We start from the raw sequence: 15,739 nt of genomic DNA, 5'->3' as shown, positions 1-15,739 counted from the left end.
GAGCAAATGAGGATTCTCCTCACTTGATTTATTACCTCAGTAAACTTTTTTTTCCAAATGAATGTATGGCCTCAAAAAAGTTCAATGTCTTCTATACAGAATGGTGCTTATCTTTTTTTTTTTTTTTTTTTCAAATGATGGTCTAATTTGAAGTGAGATTTGTAACAGAATCTGGATTTATCTTTTAAAAAATGTTCTTATTTAATCTATTTTCTGTGATTGTTGCTGGTTTGTTTACTGATTTTTTTTAATGTTCTAATTTAATGTTTCTTTTTTTCTTTGTCATGATGCTCTCCATGTCTTGTGTGATGCACTTTGAATTGCCTTGTTTCTCAAAGGTGCGATATATAAATAAACTTGCCATGAGTTGACAGTTTCCTGGAAGGTTTTGGTTGCCTCCTCACACTCGCTGGCTTTGAAAGGAATCTAAATGAGGAAACAAAGAACAACCTTAAAACATCTCTGTAGTCATTTGTGGTCATTATGGCGTAATGTGATTTTGCAATACAGGCTATACACTGAATAAACAACTGTACTGACTTCACAGTGTAAATCCATGATTGCATTGTGAGATATTTCTGAAATTGCAAATCATGCTGAAGGGTTCAGCATGGTAATAAAAACAATTATGATTGAGGTTTTCTTTTGAATTTGTAAAAATGAATGAGAGCCAAGTGTAAGAAAACTGGATGAATGTTATGAAATTTGATTAAACAGATTTTTCACATCTGCATGTCAAGGCTTGTACAAAAAATATGAAAATTAAACAACCGTTTAAAAATGTAGCCTACCTGGTTGCACACAGCTTTCCCGTAGCGTACAAAGGTGGCAAAGTGCTCACAGTTGAGATTGAGGAGATGATATGAGAAGTCCTGATCAAGAACGGCATTCAGACGTCGCCTCATGTCCTCCGGCGATGATGCATCGAAGTCGTGGCCATTATTGATGCGGATGCTGGCCCCTGTTGGGACTGTCACATCTTTGATCAGCATGCTGCGGACCTTGGTCACACCCAGAAGTAGATCTCCACTCGGTAAGGCTCTCTGTAGGTTGGTCCGTATTGTGTTCATTAGCTTCCCCTCATCTGAAGAATGAGACAGTTTACTTGCAGGATGTGTAACAATTTATAGCTTAAGACAAGAAAACCATATTTCTGGATTGTTTTACATCAAAACATTACTAAGAGATCTCTTTCTTCATTTTATTTAAAATAGGGACTATTTTGAGCATGAGCAAAAAAAACGATGTTGCTCATCGTGTCCTTCGTGTTTTATTGTTTTTTCGTCCCGTTAGTACCCGGCAAATTATTATTTTCATTTCACATTTCACATTTCTTATTTTCAATTTTATTCACAGGGACCAAACAAAGGTAAATACAGGATTGAGAAGTCTGTTTTTCTCTGACTTCCATTAGTGCACAGAGTCAACCTTGTTGTAAGATCCGGGAGTCAATTAGACAGAGAGGCAGAAGTTTTGGTTCTACAGTCATGGACTTGGAAGTCATGGAAGTAAGAAAGCTGTGTCGATCTGCAGACAATGATCAGTTTCGATTTAAATAGAAACACCCCACACCTAGGTCATATCCCCTGTGTGAATATCCGATGGGGTAGGAAAACTCTATCAGGTCTCCAAATTTGGCAGTGGCAACAACTTCATCAGTCTGTGTTCGCAAAAAAACCAAATGTCAGTTAAATGACTATACAAGAGCTCAATACATGTAATTCAACATTAAGTGTTTCTTCAGATACATTTTTGACAAATTCACAGTTCCATTCAAGCCTATTCACTTTTTCTATTACAACAAAACCTAATAACTACTCTGCATTACTTACAGAACAACAGAAAGGCATGAACGTGTGTGCAGTGCTTGACTGCAATAAAGGTTTTTTGAATTTTAGTTGTCATAAATATGGTACAGTTTAGATACATCACAGCTGGTCTTTGTATTGTTTGGTCTTACCTGCTTCTCATACGACATAGCTGACTTCGTGTGCGTTAGCGAGGACTGTGCTGTCTGCTGTCAAATCCTCACTGGGTGTGTTATCTGAGAATCTCGTTTGGACTGTTTGTTACTTGGACGGCATTTAAGGGAGAATAAAGCAGCTGATTGGGCGATGCATTTATCAGTCACATCATAAAATGCTGTTTAAAGAAACAATGACTCAAGACTTGAAGGATGTAAATCAATATACAGTACATCACAATATTGTAATTTATGTTTTGTGATCTTTGTCAAAATTCCTTTCATTATTCAGATATATTGAATTGAATGCCACTATCATGACATGTATCAGAGCTCCAGACTTTTCAATCAGTCAATCAAACAATCTGTTCATATAGCACCAATTCATAACAAATGTTAACTAAAGACACTTTACAAAAAGAGCAGGTCTAGACTGTACTCTTTGTTTTGTGATGTTACAAAGACCCAACATTAATCCATCATGACCACAGTACTAAGCAACATTTAGCAAAGTTACAATGGCCAGGGAAAACTTCCTTTTAACCTCAAACCTCAAACAGAACTAGGCTCATGTTGAGCAGCCGTCGGAACAACTGTGTAGGGGTTATGAGAGGATAGAGGGAGATGCAGAAATAAACAGATTGAACAGCAATGAATAAAATAGATGTATAGTTACAATGCCAGAAATAATTCTCATAATTCCCTCATAATATTTCCCAGAGGAAGCATATATAGTGTAAAGAGAATCGGTCCAAGCACTGAACCTTGTGGCACTCCATGGCTAACTTTGGTGTGCATAGAGGACATATCATTAACATGTACAAACTGAGATCGATCTGATAAATAGGATTCAAACCAACTTAAAGCAGTCCCTGTAATTCCAAGTAAATGTTCTAGTCTGTATAATAGGATCTGATGGTCAATAGTGTCAAAAGCAGCACTAAGATCTAACAAGACGAGCACATAGAGAAGTCCCCTGTCTAAAGCAGATTGTTTGTAACTTTAACTAATGCAGTCTCAGTGCTATGGTGGACTTTAAATCCTGACTGAAACTCCTCAAATAAACTGTTGTCATGGAGAAAGTCACACAGCTGATTAGCTACCACTTTCGCCAGGATCTTTGAGATAAAAGGAAGGTTGGATATAGGCCTATAGTTAGCTAGAGTTCCTGAATCTAGAGTAGGCTTTTTAAGTAGAGGTTTGATTACCGCTACTTTAAATGACTGTAGTACATAGCCTGCCAGTAAAGACATATTGATCATATCTAATATGGAGTTGCTAACTAAGGGAAAGACTTCCTTAAACAGCTTGGTTGGGATTGGGTCTAAAAGACAGGTTGATGGTTTGGACGCAGGAATAATTGAATTGAGTTCTGAAAGGTCGATTGGAGAAAAACAGTCGAGATTAATATCAGGTCCTGGAACTGTTTCTGCCATATCAGAGGTATCTGCACCAGGTAAGGGCAGGAGGTTACCAATTTTGTCTCTGATGTCTAGAATTTTGTTGTTGAAAAAGCTCAGGAAATCATTACAGCTGAGGGCTAAAGGAGTGCAAGGCTCAATGGAGCTATGACTCTCTGTCAGCCTGGCTACAGTGCTGAAAAGGTATCTAGGATTGCTTTTGTTTTCTTTGATTAGAGAGTAATGATCTCACTGTATTTGCGTATCCTCTTTTGTAGAGCCTTCATATATTTATTATGACTATCCTGCCAAAATAAACAAGATTATTCCATTTTGGTGGAGCGCTAAATTCTTTCAAAAAATGTTTAGGTCACTGTTTCTTAAGTAACCCATGGAGCTATCTTTATTGTTAACGTTCTGTTTTAGTGGGGGCAAATGAATCGAGAGTAACTCAGTTTCAAAGCCATACGGTAGATAGAACGAGGTCCAAGGTGTGGTTAAATCAAAGAGTAGGTTTGTTAACTTCCTTATTGAAACCAATAAAGTCCAATAAAGACTATTACTTTACCAGTGCTGAGGACTACATTTGATTTTTAAAACTCTGCTAATTCACATAGTTAATCTAAGTATTCTAAGTTAATTAGAAGACTAGACTTAAAAATATCTGCTACTCCACCACCTTGGCCAGTGTCTAGAGGTATATGAGTATTAAAATAACTGAAAGGAGTGGATTGATTTAAAGTAACGTATTCATCCTGACACAGCCAGGTTTCTGGTAAACAAAGTAAATTGGGATGAATATCTGATATCAGAAAAGGGTTTTAAATGCACCCAAATTCTTACTTTTCCATTTTAATGCAAAAAAAAAAAAGAAAAAAGAAAAATTGCATCTCTTATGGAACTGAATTGAAATGTGTACATAGAGGGCGGTCTTCTATGATACCCAAATCTAACAATGTAAAAACAAAATTCATTTTAAGATTAACATATGCAGACGATATGCAGGACTTTCATTCCGGTCTTCTAATTCTTTAATTTTTATTGATTTTCAACATGTTACAGTATAAAAGAAAGGGTCGAGTTTCAAGGGAGGAACAGACCTGTTAGAATAAAAGAACCTGTGCAGCACCAAAGAACAATTTACAGCTTTTTTTTTGTCTTTCCAAATAGAATGCATCTTCTTAAGAGAGAGGAATATGTTTCACAATTGTTGCCATGGCTGGACTACACCACCAGAGGGCTCTATTCTCCCTCTTTCATTGGGTGTGTACCATTCTGCCGTTAAATTCCCACAACATCTGGAGCATTAATCTGATGCATTGCTCCTTCGCAAGCTTAAAATTATATTAAATTGAAAACTTCTCAAAATAAGGGCCACACTGTCGCCCATCCTGTATGAAACAATAAGCACCTACAACTTCCCTTCAAGAATGCAATACTATCTCTGATTGTTGTGCATTACATTTACAGAGTGATATAATTAACTTAAATCTATTTTTAAAAAATGTTGCATATTTAAAAGTTAAATGAAAAGGACAGCATTACATATTGTTGCCGAAGTGAACGGCCCTGCTGCTGCTGACACAGTGGAAGGTTGCAGGCTGAACCTCCCAGTACTTGAGCGGGTTATTGAACAGACTGATGCCGTTATATAAAGTCTTCTTCACGCTGAAGCCTTTAGGACAGAAGTCGTTCACATCCACAGAGCTGATGTTGTTCGAGTGCAGGTAGACCACCTGGTAGAAAACACACAGAAACACTGAGTATGTAAGAATGATTGCATAAGAAGTTGACATAACTTCCAGGTTACATGAGTAAAGACGATGCAAAACATGTCTTAGCAGTACAGTCTCCCCCTGCTGGTCAACTACACCATGCAGTTGCAAAAACAGGACGTTCAATTCTATACGAGCTAAAGAGCAAATGAGGCTTCTCCTCGCTTGATTTATTACCTCAGTAAACTTTTTTTCCAAATTAATTTAAGGCCTCAAAATAGTTCAAGGTCTTCAGAACAGAATGTTTTTTAAATGATGGTCTCATTTGGAATTGGATGTATTAGAGAATCTACAAGAGTGTGCAAAAACCATAAACATTATACGATATTCATGTGAAAAACTCTGCAAATATGTGCGCTAAAAGTGGCCTCCCATGAATAAATTAATAACTGTAATTATCTGGAAAACTCACAAATCAATGTTATGTGATATTACACGCCTAAGATCTGCAAATGTTGGTAAAGATATGCATGTAGCTCTAAATATCTTTGCCTGAAGCCCAGGCTTTCTGCTGGGTTGTTACACACTGCATGTAAGAGTCTTACATTTTAACATCCAGATAGTTGGATGAATGCAGAAAAGCTCAGACTCAAGTAATAAACAGACATTTAAATTTAATAAAAAAACATGGTCTTAACAGTGTTGTCTGGACTTTGCTAACAGTGACTGTTTTAACAGGTGCATGTCCTCCTCACCTGCAGGTGTTTCATCTCCGGCAGACCATCAGGCACACGAGACAGCAGGTTATTATTCAAGTGAAGTTCTCTGAGATTCGGAACGTAGTACAGGCTGCCATGCTCAATGCTGCGGATGTTGTTGTAGCCAAGGCCCAGCCTGTGCCAGAAAGAAAGAGCAAACGCAAATACAGTGAGCTCATTACTCACAATGAGGGGAATGCTTATTTATAAGAATGAATTCAGTTTATATTATTGGATGATTTTCACAATGGAACCAGTCAAACTGTTTGTAAGTGAACTGGATCAGGTGGGTTCTTCCTTGGTCCATGCTACACCCAGTCAAAAAGTTTAATGAAAACCAGGAAGTAGGCCAGACGAAAATACAACCTTAAAAGATGAATTCCTTGGGGAAGTTAATGATAAATATAATGAACTAGAAATCTCTTGATTATAATAATATTGTCATGTCACACTCTGTAAAGCTGTGTGTGGTACACGGCGTCTTTGACTCACCTGTACAACTCTCCATATTCCATCAGGTCCTCGACATTGATGGCCTGAATCAGGTTTTGATCCAGATGTAATTCTCTGAGATTAAAAGGTAGACCTGACACGTGGGAGAAATGCAAACAGAAGTTTCTAAATACATGATCATAACTTACTGAACCAATGAAGCTGAAGACCACTGAGTAAGTAAGGTTACATAATTTATCCTGTGTTTGCACACACCTACCACACACACCTGCATCGTAAAAGACATGAGACTCAGTCAAACATACACTTTAGAAATGTGGCTTGAAATAGAAATACATGATATTGAAGTTAAGAGTCTCATTGAGCATCGTCTAACATCTGAGTGTTGTCTGTGGTCTGAAAGATTTGATGTCTTCACTAATGCAGGGGATTTTGACACCTTTACTTTGGGCGCTACCCGCACGTTTAGCTGAGTTTCTCATTCCACAAATGCACAATCCTTACAAGTTACCTTGTTGTAAAGGTGACTAATCAGGCTATCCAAATATATATAATACAACACCAATTAGTATTATTAAAGGGGCAAAATAATTGATTGAAATAGCATTTCCAAACTTTTTTTGAGGAGCTCATTTTACATAATTAAAAGAATGTTTTTGAATTGGCTTTCCAATGGGTTCAATGGGTACCCTTTCCCTGTACATGATGTTACACCATGTCCCTGCATGTTTTTTTTATGATATAAGGGGAGCCAAAAGGAAGTTTTATGATTTTATTTCCTGTGTTGGAACGTCAGGACATCTTGGCCTCTGCTGCTTTTGTTTTAAATAAACCAATGAACTCCTTTTCTTAACATTTAGATCATTTCAAGGCTCAGGTTTATTCTGCAGTAGCTCTCATCTATCCCTGCAGACAGTATATCTCAGACAATCAGCAGATCTTTCAAATGCAACGTGAGCTTACATGAGCTCTTATACCTTTGGGGATGCTTGTGAGTTTGGTCTCAGAAATCCTCAGGAAAGTCAGCCTCAGTCCATCGAATGCTCCGGCCTCCAAACCGCTGTTCTTGATGGGATTACGACCTAACTCTGTAATTAGTTTCATAAAACAATTCATTTTTCAATCAGTCATGTCCACAAAGAATTAGCAAAAGAACTGTCTTGATTTTAATATCAGCCCCAGTATGATACAGACTGAAGTCTCACCGATACAGTTCATGTTGTAAAGCCCAGAGAATGTCCCCGATGCTACTTTCTTGATGCGGTTGTCATGGATACGCAGCTCCTGCAGAGATGCGGGCAGTCTCTTGGGGACAGCGGTCAGCAGGTTGTGCGACAAATAGAGCTTATGCATCTGCTGAAGGGGCAGGAAGGCACGTGGGTGGATCTTGGAGATCCGATTGTTCACCAACACCAGAGCCTGTGATTAAAAAAATAGATTTAAAAAAAAGTGGTCAGCGGAGGGTAGAGCTTTCGTTGAGCTGAATTAGAGTAATCAAAATACTTGTGGTGACGCTGAGGTCTGCATGTGCAGGTTGAAGCGGTTATGGGTCAGCGTGCATTAATGGCTGGGAAGTGATTCTTCTGTAGAAGGAGGGCAAAATCACACATCTCTTAAAATGTTGGGATCTTCCAAAGATATATATTTTAAATCTGAATTTTTTCTTGCTTATTATTTAATTTCTTGGCTCCAGTAGAGTTTCACTTCCTAACTCTAAGTTTCTTCTCAACTCTGATTTAAACACCATGTACTGTCGAGTTTTTTTCCTGTATTGGTAACAGCAAGCCATTCTTCGAAGGGATTGTTTGTCCTCACAGCTAATTTGGGCCAGAGGAATAATTATAGCCATCAAGAGAAGGAAAATCCAGACTTTTATAGAAAACCCCGTGAGGCTGTAGCTCAGCTGGTAGAGTCGGTCTCTCAAACAGAAGGTCGGGGGTTTATCCCCAGCTCCTGCAGCCACATGTCCGATGTGTCCTTGGGCAAGACACTTAACCCCAAGTTGCTCCTTCTGCTTCGTTGGCAGTGTGTGAATGTGTATGAATGGGATGAGTCTCTTCTAATGGTCACTTTACACAGCAGCCTCTACCACCAGTGTGTGAATGTGTAGTTGTGACCTGCGGTGTAAAAGCACTTTGAGTAGCCAGAAGACTAGAAAAGAAATATATAAGCTCAAGCCCATTTACTATTCACTTTGTTAAAAATCTCCAAAGCTTATAATGACTCATGATTGTATTTATAGTCTGAAACCTCCAGTGGGCGTAGTGTTACGACAAAAGACAAAGCGGGTGTCAGGTTACTTGGTAAAAATCATGGTTTATGCTAAGATGCAAATCTAAATGTAGTGTAAGACGGTGACAAAGTTTTCTTCGGGTTGTCGGTGATGGATGGATCTTACAGACATGTGATTATCACTGAAGGGGAAAGTGCTTAAATTAGTGTGAAGCCAAAAGTCAACCGTCACTTCTTTTTGAGTTATGTCTGTGAAGCTTCTCAGTCATCCAGGTCACGGTGAATTCAAAGCTTGATCATAAGGCAACTGGACTTGGCTGAAGATCTTGAAGACGTTTCACCTCTCGTCCTCCTCCAAAAGCCTTCTTCAACCAAGTCCTTTGCCTTTGGTTCAGGCAGTGGCGGTTCTGCAGTCTGTTGAGGCCCCAGGCAAAAATGTATAGGCGCTCGTCCCCATTATGTTATAAATAAACACATTTTTTTTAGAGGAAGTTAAGCCATAAAAGTGTCTCTTCCCCATATTCATTCAGTCATTTAGTATTATTTGAATGAGTGCTGTCAGATGGGGCCACTTAGGGAGGTTTCCTACTGTTATTGCAAACTTTGCACATTTTGAGCCACTGCTTAGGTTTAGAGAACCCCATACTGGCCTGGGGCCCCAAGCAGTTGCCGGCCCTGCCTGTTGACAAGCAGCGCCATCTGGGTTCAGGCTTTGAATCTTTTGATGAATGCACAAAATGCACCACGTGTAATTTAACTAAGGTGCATGTTACGATGTGATACAATTTATTTGTTTCTTTGGGGAGTCTGGGACTTTGTGCAAACATTCAGCTGCATCCACAGTGGAATCAATAAACATGTTATACTTATTTGAACCCAAACGACAATTTTTCTTTCTCTTGTAGGTGTTCTTTGTCTACTATCAGTAGTGCTGCTCGTTAAAGGCTTTATATGCGATTTTTTGATCCAGCAGATGTCGCCCTTGAGCACCAGCATGAAACCAAAACAACTCGCAGTGCATTGTTTTGTTAGCATGCTAATGCTAACGATCTTTATTATGCTCGTATCTTCACACTGCATGTAAATTTACCTGAAATGAGCGTGATCTAGAAACACAGTTAAGCAGTGAGTACAGTATGTTATTCTTCTTTTCTCTATTCCCTCAATTAAACAACTTTTATACTCGAGGGGAGGAGTCAGCCGGCCGTCCTGGCGATGTAAACAAACTGAAGATAGGACTCGGAAAACTCGGAAAACATCACAGACAGTGGGACTCGGGTGTTACACCCATTGTAGACAGTCATGACTCACAGAGTTATTTTCAGAGGATATACTTGATTTATATTACATTTAAGTGTGAAAAATCACAAATAAAGCCTTTAATGAATGCTCCTGCGGGTTTGTTTAGAAGGTGTGAAAAAATTAGCGCTGTAGGTCGGAGGAACGTGTTGGTTGGTTCTTACGTAGAGGTTGTTCAGTCCCTTGAAGTCGTCCTCTCTGATCTCAGTGATCTGGTTTCCTTGCAGGTCCAGCAGTCTGGTGTCAGGAGGGAGATCGAAGGGCACAAAGTGTAAACCTTCAGAAAAAACAGAGCGAATAGAGGTGATGAACAAAAAGATACTTGATCTGGAAATGTGAACATTTTAAACATCTTCACAAGAGTCACCCTAAAGCGCCTCGCCTTCAGATAATGAGACTCAGCATTGCATTCTGGGAAACAAGGCGGAGTGGTCTTCTCGTGCACAGGAGGATGATATACTCTTCTATCTTTTTCAAACATAAATCCCTGAATAGACGTGAGCTCGCCTTTGATTTGACATTTAAAAAATGTTTCACTGCATAGAAAAGGGACTCCAGGAGGTCCTTGGTGCATCTCCACCACATGGACCGAGGTCTAAAGAAAGTCCTTGGCAGATGCGTTGTTCCCTCTCTTGGGTTGGCCTTTATCAAACCTGCTCCACTTGCTCTCTTCTTTTGTTTTTTATTTTCGACTTGGAAAATCTGCCTCTTGTAGTTCTGCACCTAAATCCGGCAGATAATTTACACTCTCATTTCTCGGAATAACAAAGATTTAAATCCACTCCAGCTCAAAGTGCGATTGTTTTCACCATCTCCTCCTTTTTTTAAATTTGTTTTAATTGTGCAAATTGGAAACCAGGATGATTTTTTTTTTAGGCTTAAATTAAGGTTTGAACCCAAAGGAAAATCAAACTGGAGCTGCATCCACTCCCTGAAACTTTGACGGATCAGCTATTTTAGAGTCTGAGCTGTCTGTGGTCTGAATGCCGTTCAAAATGAGAAGCACATTCTGTAATCAGATAAACACGAGGTAGTGCTTTGTGGCCTTTGGTTTGAGTGAGTACGCTGCACTTCCTTAAGTATATAGTTTGCTTCAAAAATGGAAAGTAGGCAGTAAATATGGAGCTGTGTGTGTAAAGCTAAGTGTGTGACAGACACTCACCCCGGTCAGAGCACTGTACAACCTTCAGGCTGCACTGACACTCAAACGGACACAACGGCTGGTCAACCTTGATCAGTTCCTGAAAGCCCGATCCCTCTTCTCCGTCGTTCATCATCGTCATCATCAGCTTCTCGACGTCCACGGTCTTCCCCAGCTCTGGGAGGCCTTTCTGCTGGAAGGGCAGGGCGACGGAGGGGGCAGGAGACGGTGAGACGTACACCACAAGGAACAGAACGCAGAGGGGGCGCATGGCTGGGCTGCACATCTGGATCCGAGAAGAGGATTTAAAACACAAAGTTCACACATAATTTAATGAGCAGTTTGGGATTCCACCGACCTTAAATCAATGTCAAGATTCATGCTAACAGAGTGAAAGCCGTTAATTTAATCTGAAGAATAAAAAACTCAAATGAGGGTGTGAGGAGGGGATGTGGCTGTAAGTTATTCTAAAACCAAATGCTCCATGTGTGAATCAAATTGATCAGTATGCAGTGTGCAGAAAGCAATCTGCAGCCACTGGTTTATTTATGATAGATCTTTGCTTCCCATAATGCATCCCTTCTTTGTAGTCGTAAGGAGTAAACCCTGCATTTATACAACATTCATCATCATAGAGTAAAAGCCACCAATTTAATGGTTAGAACTAAAATACCAAAAACGATGGTGCTGGGAGGAGACGTGGTCCAAAGGCTGGACTTATGATGTTTGATATTTTGTGTTAAAGATGTTTCAGTGAAGACGAAGAAGAAATGGTTTGTTCAGAAATAGCAAATAAAGGGGTTCATATGGAGACACACTAAAGGGGAACAAATTAGAAACAATCAAGGAAGTTACTGAATTGATTGATTGATTGATTGACTGCAAATGTTATTTAACGACTAACTCCGAATCAGATAGGAGACATTTTAAACATAAACTGGGAATAAAAGTATAAATATTTCATTTTTAGATTAGATCTTTACCAGTGTTGCTAAGTCCGCTTAAGTGACTTTGGGCTTCTTTTTCTGTAAAGTTGCTAACAAATATTATATGTTGTGGGTTGCGTTTTTTTGGGCTTGTTTTCTAAAGTGTAGTTTCTTATTTGGATTTACCCTACTCCCTCTATGAACCCCTCCTGTTTCGTTCCTAGCTCCAAGCAAAACCAATAGATTGTCCTGATGCAGGATCAGTCCAGGACCCCGTTCCCCTGGTTCCCCATCTCTTTCCCCCTTGCAGCCCTGCGACACCCAAGCACACAAGTGACTGACATTAAATGACTAAAAAAATCAGGCGATCTATGGATTACTCAGTTGCTTGCTTGGCCAGTTGGTTTAGTTTTACTTCTAGAGTTCAAAAAGGAAATAAGATGTTCAGTACTCTATCGCCCTTTGCCGTTTGACCTGAGCGTGGTGCTTTAAGTCCTGCAACTGATGTGTGATTTAGTTGACTTGCATTGGATCATCTATTCACTTTGGATGAGCTAAGTGTCCCCTAAAATGTTGTATATTTATTTACTTATCAGTTTGTCAGGGACAGTTCATGTAGGCATTGTTACATCTCATTAAAGTGAAACCAATGTAACGTATATAGGACTTCTAGTCTGATTAGGCTTTTAGGAAATCTTTGCAATAACTACATTTAGATTTGCATCTTAGCATAAACAATGATTTCTTTTGGTGCCTGTTATCCACCCGATCCAATCTGTTATTGATACTCTGCATTCCATTTGGGATTGCAGGGGTGCTGGAGCCAATCCCAGCTGTCATTGGACGAAGGCTGGGTACACCATGGTTGCCAGTACATCCCAGAGCTGGCATACAGAGACAGAAACAACCAGGCACAGTCACATGCACTCTTAAGGGGAATTTTTAGAGTCTCCAATTAACCTAACGAGCATAACGAGCCTGTTTGGGCTGTGGGAGGAAGCCAGAGTACCAGGAGGGAACCCACACATGCAAACTCAACACAGAAAGGCCCTGACCAACGGGGATCTGAACCAGGAACCTTCTTGCTGAGAGACGACAGAGCTAACCAATGCACAATACATTTTTCAGTTGCTCAGCATGACTTGCTCGCTAGCAGCAGAGTCTACAGGGCAATGATGACCCTTAAAGTACGGTGTTTGCACCAAGTGTGACTTCACCTTTATTGAATCTTGCCTATTTCAAAGTATTTTAATTACTCCGAATAAGTCTTCTATAAGACCTAGTGAACTGGATGACAATGCAAAAACTGTCTCATACTAGCTATTATGAGCTAGCCCAGGGGTTCCCGAACTTTTCAGCCCGTGACCCCCCAAATAACGGTACTAGCAACTGGGGGCCCCCATTGTCTCTGGATGTAAATCGGCCACACTATTGCCAAAACACGTAATATTTTTGATCTATTTTAAGAAATGCTAAAAGCAGAACGATAATAAACTGTTTACCGTTTTTGTATATATTTTTTCACAATAATGGATAAGATATGCTATTTTAGATTTTTATGGTTTTGGAAGGAATCTTGAGACCCCCCTCTCAGTGTCTCACAACCCCCAGGAGGTCCCGACCCCCCACTTTGGGAACCAATTCAGATTCCAGGTACAAATCCAAACAAAAATGGACCCAAATTAAAGGGTTCAAACTATTTGTATGCTGTGTTGTTTGTTTGTATGAAGTTGTAGCGTCCACAGTCTCTTCATGCATGGACTTAAATGAAAGTATCAGCATCCCTGTGTATACATTCATTTTGAACTGTTTGCCCTCCAACACTCTTCACCACAGCGAGGCCCGTAGGAGGCCACTAAGCTCGGCTCCCTACTTGAGAAGAGGTTTTTTATAGCACAAAATTTATGGTAAGAACTTTTTTGTTTTTTTCACTGAAGTCAGCAGAGGGTTAGGGAGGTTTATGTGCAGCTCTCTCCTCCTGCAGGACTAAAGGAGCCTGATTAACTTGAAGCAGAGCATAAATGAGCTCTGACCTCACTGCAGACTTAAAGTGTTTTAAAACATGCTTGAGCAGAAATGTGACAGAATACTTTTTTAAAACTCATACATAAGGATTACAAACTTTTTTTCTGTGCAAAAGTTTTGCATGCATTAATACTGTCTTAAATGAGTGTCTTACTGAAGTCGTCTTGTAGACATAAAAAGATGTTGGAGTATACATACCATTTCTTCTGCTCCAGCCAACTGAAAACAAAAAAACACTCCAAATGTAACAAAGTGTTTCTCTACAACAAATGTAGTTCCTCCTCACTTCATCTTACTGAAGTCCTGCAAAGAGAGATCCTGACAAGACTAGAGAGAGAGAGAGAAGCAGAAAGAGGGTAGTGCTTAAATCATTATGACTGAATCTTCTCTGAGGACCATCAAAATACTCAACAGCCAATAGAAAAGCTGCAAATCTGAAACAGTAGGAAGAGACTTAAAAAAGTAGAATTTGTGAAAATATATTGTTCAATAATATTTGTAGGATTGTTGACTGTCACTCCACATAAGTAGTTCATTTTTAAAGGTCACATATTCTCCTCCTTTTTAAAAAGTGTAAATAAGTCTCAGAGCTCCTCAGAACATATGTGTGAAGTTTCTTGTTCTAAATCCACTTTGATCCTGTATTTGATCATGTCTATAAACCCCTCTATTTCAGCCCTGCTCAGAACAGGCTGTTTCTGTGTCTGTAGCTTTAAATATGTAAATGAGCTGTGTCTGACCACGCCCTCTCTCTGGAAGGGCTTGGGGTGTGCTCGGTGCTTTTTCGCTCCATGTCCTACTGTTTACGGTGAGAAGGCAGACTCAGAGGGCAGAACAAACACCTAGCTGTGGGAGTGTCACCCACCTGGGGGAGGGGCTACTGCCCTTTGTGATGTCATGAAGGGAAAATCTCCAAACGGCCTGTTTGAGCACACATTTTCTGAAAAGTGGAGCAGGCAAAATACAGAGAGGATGGACTTTTCTCATCATTGGGGGGTTGTAGACAGACTAGGGACACATATTAGTGTTAGAGGAACATGGTGAAGTTAGTTTTACAGAATATGTGACCTTTAAATTACTGTATTTTGATTTAATTTTATTTTTAGTGTTCTTTGTATTTAAGGTTTGAACTTTGGAAATTAATCATCAAACAGTTTACAGTTGAATATTTTTTGTTGGTATTGTAGTTTTTACAACACAATGGTGATGACTGACTCTATGCACCATAGAAGCCCCCCGTCCCATGGACTCAGAGTCTCTTTGGTATCTCATCTTCTATAAGACTTTTCTACACTGCAGAAGCTAAAATCTCTGTAAATGTAATTTGTCTCATTTTTTGTTTTCAATGTGTCTGAAAATAAGTGCAATATTTCCTCAAGAAATTAGTCAAACACACTTGCTAAGATTTGAGTTTTTGCTGTGGACACTAGGGGGCAGTGCACAAGAGCTTTCTGTAGCACCAGTGAAGGACTCTGACACGTCGTCCCCTCTCACTGTGACATCATGGTGTCTTGGTTTTGTCAAAAGCGATGCTCCAACTCATTCAACTCATTCAAGTAAACTCTTACCTTCTTCTAAAGGTCAAAACAACTATAAAGCATCTGTTGGTTATTTCACCAGCGGCTGCGGGGCGTACTGAACACAGCATTACATTATACACAGAGAGCTTTTGAGTTTTCCTGTCTTGATAAAGAAGCTGTCGTCCAGTTTGTAGGTTCGCCCGGCATTGTGGGAATAAATTGAATATAAAAAACATTGACCTGCTCTTCTCTTGGTGTTGCAACAGCCAATCTGAGTAAGGGTCCTTGTTTGTCCCCTCCCATTGTA

At 39.6% G+C, this 15,739-nt stretch overlaps 3 protein-coding genes across 2 annotated transcripts; 1 reads left to right on the top strand and 2 right to left on the bottom strand.

The window, feature by feature from the left end:
• The window catches only part of LOC132990351 (keratin, type II cytoskeletal 8-like), a 232,406-nt gene that overhangs the window by 101,382 nt on the left and 115,285 nt on the right, over positions 1-15,739 (top strand).
• Positions 216-1,082, bottom strand: LOC132989822 (phospholipase A and acyltransferase 1-like). Its single transcript, XM_061057697.1, has 2 exons — positions 792-1,082; positions 216-426 (listed from the first exon to the last, which is right to left on the bottom strand). The coding sequence occupies exons 1-2, from the start codon at positions 1,068-1,070 to the stop codon at positions 283-285; spliced, it is 423 nt and encodes a 140-aa protein (XP_060913680.1). The 5' UTR covers positions 1,071-1,082; the 3' UTR covers positions 216-282.
• On the bottom strand, positions 4,372-14,269 carry LOC132989820 (biglycan-like). The gene is made up of 8 exons (XM_061057695.1): positions 14,111-14,269; positions 10,983-11,247; positions 9,985-10,097; positions 7,495-7,708; positions 7,267-7,377; positions 6,329-6,422; positions 5,834-5,972; positions 4,372-5,099 (listed from the first exon to the last, which is right to left on the bottom strand). Exons 1-8 carry the CDS (start codon positions 14,111-14,113, stop codon positions 4,905-4,907), a joined length of 1,134 nt encoding a protein of 377 aa, XP_060913678.1. The 5' UTR covers positions 14,114-14,269; the 3' UTR covers positions 4,372-4,904.

This window comes from Labrus mixtus, chromosome 15 (assembly GCF_963584025.1).
Source record: "Labrus mixtus chromosome 15, fLabMix1.1, whole genome shotgun sequence".
Classification (NCBI taxonomy): Eukaryota; Metazoa; Chordata; class Actinopteri; order Labriformes; family Labridae; genus Labrus; species Labrus mixtus.
This window is presented reverse-complemented; position numbering and strand designations above follow the sequence as displayed.

What these genes read in the sequence shown, in the direction of transcription:
- LOC132989822 (XM_061057697.1), bottom strand. Translation starts at nt 1,070, where the DNA reads ATGAACACAATACGGACCAACCTACAGAGAGCCTTACCGAGTGGAGAT. An exon ending in GGAAAGCTGTGTGCAACCAG is followed by an intron (nt 427 to 791) that starts GTAGGCTACATT and finishes TTCCTCATTTAG; the next exon opens with ATTCCTTTCAAAGCCAGCGA.
- LOC132989820 (XM_061057695.1), bottom strand. An exon ending in AGGGACTGAACAACCTCTAC is followed by an intron (nt 7,709 to 9,984) that starts GTAAGAACCAAC and finishes TTTTAATCACAG; the next exon opens with GCTCTGGTGTTGGTGAACAA. An exon ending in TTACAACATGAACTGTATCG is followed by an intron (nt 7,378 to 7,494) that starts GTGAGACTTCAG and finishes AACTAATTACAG; the next exon opens with AGTTAGGTCGTAATCCCATC.